Here is a 5,073-nt window from a genome sequence, read left to right on the forward strand (position 1 = left end):
GGGCCACATGTAGTGACGTTCAGGAGTTACTCCTAGCTATGTACTCAGAAATTGCTCCTGGCTTGGGGGACTTTATGGGATGCCAGAGATCAAACTCAGGTCCGTCCTAGGTCAACCACGTTCAAGGCAAACGCCCTACCATTGCTCTACTGCTCCGGCTCCTCAAATTATTTTTCTATTTTTATGCACTTAACCTTCTTCCCGGATGATGTTGATAGAATTTTAATATGAAATTTCCACAGTTTGGTGTCCTGGAATCCTCGGGAATTGGATTTCTCATTTTTTTTCTTTTTGGGCTACACATTGTGACGCTCAGGGGTTACTCCTGGCTATGCACTCAGAAATCGCTCCGGGCTTGGGGGATATGCGATGCCGAGGGATTGAACCGGGGTCTGTCCTAGGTTAGCCACTTGCAAGGCAAAAGCCCTACTGCTTGGACCTCTGCTCCTGCCCCAGATTTCTCATTCTTTTTAATGATTCTGTACGACTTTTCTGGCAATGTTCACATTTGAACTGACTGGTTCAGAACCTTGCTTCTCTTTGAAACTAAATCCAAGTCAACCATCTCCTTTGAGACTCCCTTGTGACACCTGATGCTACTTTATTTGCATTTTAGCAAAGCACAGTCTGAGTATAGATAATGTTTGGAATCTGACAATATCTGTCATCTCTGAAGATGACAGATTAACCTGAAAAAGTGAGAGGTGGTTCACTAAATTATGCACTATATTTGCACCATCTGGGCAGAGACAATTGTAGTGAAGATTCACAGAAGTTTCAGCTCAGCGAGATTGTACAGCAACAGACTGAACTAAGATCAGCTCTTTCAATCATCAGATATGTTGGGACTCAACAAGTGTGTATTCCTGGTTGTCTATGCCATACAATTCATTCTTGGAATACTGGGTAATGGTTTCATAGGATTGGTCAATGGCAGTGGCTGGTACAAGGGCAAGAGACTCTCCTTGTCTGATTTCGTCATCACTATCCTGGCTCTCTCAAGGATTCTTCTTCTGTGGCTTCTCTTGACTGATGGCATTTTAATGGCATTATCTTTGAGGGAACGTGATGATGGTATAGGAAAGCAAATTCTTGAAGTTATCTGGACGTTTACAAATGATCTGAGCCTTTGGCTTGTCACCTGCCTCAGTGTCCTTTACTGCTTGAAAATTGCCAATTTCTTCAACCCCACTTTCTTCTGGCTCAAGAGGAGAGTTTCCAGGGTAGTTGAGTGTCTACTACTGGGTGCACTGTTTTTATCAAGTGCCAGTGCCTTATCTATGATTCATGAATTTAAGATCTTTGTGATTACCACTGGAATCAATGATACAGAGACTATTTTAGAGTACTTCAGAAAGAAGAGTGACTACGAATTGATTCATGGCCTTGGAATGTTATGGAATCTGCCTCCCCTAATAGTGTCTCTGACCTCCAATTTTCTGCTCATCCTCTCTCTGGGAAGGCATATGTGGCAGATGCAGAAAAGTGGTACTAACTCTAGAGATTCAACCACAGAGGCCCATAAAAGGGCTATCAAAATCATCCTCTCTTTCCTCTTTCTCTTTCTACTTTATTATCTTGCCCTTTTAATGATATCATCCAGTCATTTCTTACCAGGAACTGAGATTATCAAGATGATTGGGAAAATAATTAAATTGCTTTATCCTTCTGTCCATTCTTTTATTCTCATTCTGGGACATAATAAATTAAAGCAGGCATTTGTCCAAATAATCTGGCATAAACCTTGTCATCTCTACACTGGATTCTAGTGACCCATTCCTCTAGGGTGGCCAAGGGGATAGATGGAATACTGGCATCCTTTTATTCTGTCTCAAGACTGTAGAATGTGGAACTTTTTGTGACCACCCTATGATTACCTGTTCTATAAATTTTTTAACATCCATAGGACAGATTACTGCCTTGTTATTTTCCACCTGCAAGGTTTCATGATTTACCTCAGTTTAGTTGTTAGAAAACGTGAAATAGTCTCAGAACAATGTTATAGAAAGGAAACTATCACTAGACAGACATGGTATATTTTAAAAACTATCAACTTAATGATTACTTGCTTTAATTAAGTTTATACTGATAAAAAGGTAATAAAAAGTAAGTATAGAGGTAATATTAATAAAATAAAAACCTTAACTATTAAAAAACGCTTATACTGATGATAAGTGATAAGATGGTGTGTGTGTAAAACAGTACAGAACATTTCAGGGTGAGAGAGAAAGTTTTTTCCTGAATGTATATTTAAATTATTGTTCTGTTTTTAGGCGACTTAATTTAATAACCTCTCTTCTTCCCTTCTCTCACTTAAACTGTAGACTATTACATCAACTTCCCAAGGTATTAGAGATAAATAAGACTTATTTGCAACAAACTGTATAAATATTGTATAAAGTTCTCAATAGGTGAAGCTATTATTGGAAAACATAAATTATGTACCAACTCCTATAGGTTCACAGTTTTCAAAACTCTATTGTATAACTCTAAAAGTGAATAAAACAAGTTTTTATTAAGAACATAAGATTTTACTCTATACTTTTTATTAAAATAAATAGAATAAAAATGAAGATCTAGAATACTAGGTTTAATTGCATTTTGATATGAAAAAATTTATTTTATTTTATCTTATTTTTTTGTTTTTGAGTCACACCTGGCAATGCTCAGGGGTTACTCCTGCCTCTACACTCAGAAATCGCTCCTGGCAGGCTAAGGGGACTATATGGCATGCCGGGATTTGAACCACTGTCCTACTGCATGCAAGGCAAACACCTTACCTCCAGGCTCTCTCTCCAGCCCCTGATGTGAAATATTTTAAATATTGGCATTTTGAAGTGAGATAAATTTTACTTTAAACTTATTTTTAAAAATAAATTTTAATAGAACCACTGTGAGATACAATGATAAAAAGTTGTTCATGATTGAGTTACAGCCATACAATGTTCAACATCTATCCCTTGACCAGTGCACATTTTCTGCCATAAATGTCTCCAGTTGGCTCACCCCACCCACCTCACTACCTTCTACCTGCCTCTATGGCAGATTACTCTCTCTCTCTCACTCTCTTGCTCTCTCTCCTTTTGTTATACTGGTACCTTCCCTCTATATACCAAATATATCTGTTATATTTATTTCTTTTGTTATATTGGTCTCTTCTCTGCCCTAGCAGTATTCTCCTGTTCTGTATAAAAAGTTTCCCAAGGAACAGACCTCCTGGCCCTCATCCCTATTGTCCTTGGGTATTATCATCATGCTATATTTTATATCCCACAAAAGAGTGTGATCATTTTTTTTAATCTATCCCTCTCCCTCTGATTTATCTCACTCAGCATATTACTCTCTGTATCTATTCACATATAAGCAAATTTTATGACTTTATTTTTTCTAAAAGCTGCATAGCATTTCTTTGTGTAGAGCAAGGGTCTTCAAACTTTTTAAAGTGGGGGCCGGATTATGGTCCCTGAGAGAGCTGGAGGGCCGGATTACGGTCCCTTAGAGAGCTGGAGGGCCGGACTATATGAGTTACTAATTCCTACTCACGCTGCACATATCTTTTATAAATAAAATGAAAACCATTTATAAATAAACAGATCACGCACCAGTATTTCAATGGGAACTGTGGGCCTACTTTTGGCTAATGAGATGGTCAATGTCCGGTTCTATATTTGTCACTGCCAGCTGTAACAAGTGATGCAAGTGGGCATCAGTTAATCTTGATCTGGTTGGAGATTTCAGATGTTTCATTCTTGAAAAAGTCTGTTCACAGGCATAAGTGCTACCAAAGATGGTTACCATTTTGAGTGCATGGTTCCTGATATTTGGATATACACTGAGTGTATATGCTGGCAGGTATCTTGGCAACCAAACAGCGCTCACTGCTGGCCGGCCGGATCAGACTCCTCTGCGGGCCGCATGTGGCCCCTGGGCCGTAGTTTGAAGACCCCTGGTGTAGAGGTTCCATCACTTTTGTAGCTACTCATCTGTTCTTGGGGCACTTGAGGGGTTTCCAAATTCTGGCTTTGCGAATATTGCTGCATGAACATAAGATTGCAGAAAAGTTTTCTGCACTGTGTTTTGGGTCCTTAGGGTATATTCCCAGAAGCAGCATTATTGGGTCAATAAAGGCTCAATTTTTAGATTTTTTAAAAATGTCCATATTATTTTCCAAAAAACGCTGAAACAGTCTGCATCAGCAGTGAATGAAAGTCTCTTTTCCCCTACACCTGTTTCAGCACTGGTTGTTCTTATTCTTCTTGATGTGTGCCAGTCTATATGATTTGAAGTGATATTGCATTGTAATTTTGATTTTGAATGAAAATTGTAATTTTGATTTATATCTCCCAGATGATAAATGAAGTGGAGCTTTTTTCATGTGCATTTTGACTGATAATCCAATTCTTTAGGGTAAAGGAGTAACACATTTTAGCTGCTTTCTGCTGATAGAGGACAGTTGTGGGGTTATCAGAGTTTTTCACTTTCTATTTCTACGTAAAGGGCAAATATTCTCTATTTCAAAATTTTCTTTGTTTTCTTCTCTGTGCCTAAGTCTCTTATTTCTCTATATAATAAATCTCCTTTGCACATTTCCTCTGAAATTGAAACCAAGTTTACTCTGCTGGAAATTCACTGGCCATAAGTAGCCAAGGAAGGTCCTGGTACAAAGACAAAAGAAAAGGGAATAGATACAAAGCAGGCAACATCTCTTCAAAGCTTTATCTTTGGTCCCCTGTGGACCAGTAGGTGCTAATCTAGTCACTATTATGACCCCACAAAGGTCCAAGTTTTTTCTTTTATATCTGGCATAAAGGGGTGTGTCAAAGTCCAACTGCCATACATTTCTACCTTTTATGTTGTTGTTTTTTTTTTTTTTTTTTTTTTTTTTTGGTTTTTGGGCCACACCTGGTAATGCTCAGGGGTTACTCCTGGCTATGTGCTCAGAAGTTGCTCCTGGCTTGGGGGACCATATGGGACACCGGGGGATCGAACCGCGGTCCGTCCAAGGCTAGCACAGGCAAGGCAGGCACCTTACCTTTAGCGCCACCGCCCGGCCCCCCCTTTTATGTTGTTTTT

The 5,073-nt window shown here is 39.0% G+C and overlaps 1 protein-coding gene across 1 annotated transcript; it reads left to right on the top strand.

Moving 5' to 3' along the window:
• The first annotated feature begins 839 nt into the window (after window positions 1-839).
• Window positions 840-1,769, top strand: LOC126022671 (taste receptor type 2 member 3-like). Its single transcript, XM_049783686.1, has one exon. The coding sequence runs from the start codon at window positions 840-842 to the stop codon at window positions 1,767-1,769; it is 930 nt and encodes a 309-aa protein (XP_049639643.1).
• The last annotated feature ends 3,304 nt before the right edge of the window (window positions 1,770-5,073 follow it).

This window comes from Suncus etruscus, chromosome 1 (genome assembly GCF_024139225.1).
Source record: "Suncus etruscus isolate mSunEtr1 chromosome 1, mSunEtr1.pri.cur, whole genome shotgun sequence".
NCBI lineage: Eukaryota > Metazoa > Chordata > Mammalia > Eulipotyphla > Soricidae > Suncus > Suncus etruscus.

Bases quoted from the DNA above. Each gene is read 5' to 3' on its own strand.
- LOC126022671 (XM_049783686.1), top strand. From the start codon at position 840: ATGTTGGGACTCAACAAGTGTGTATTCCTGGTTGTCTATGCCATACAA.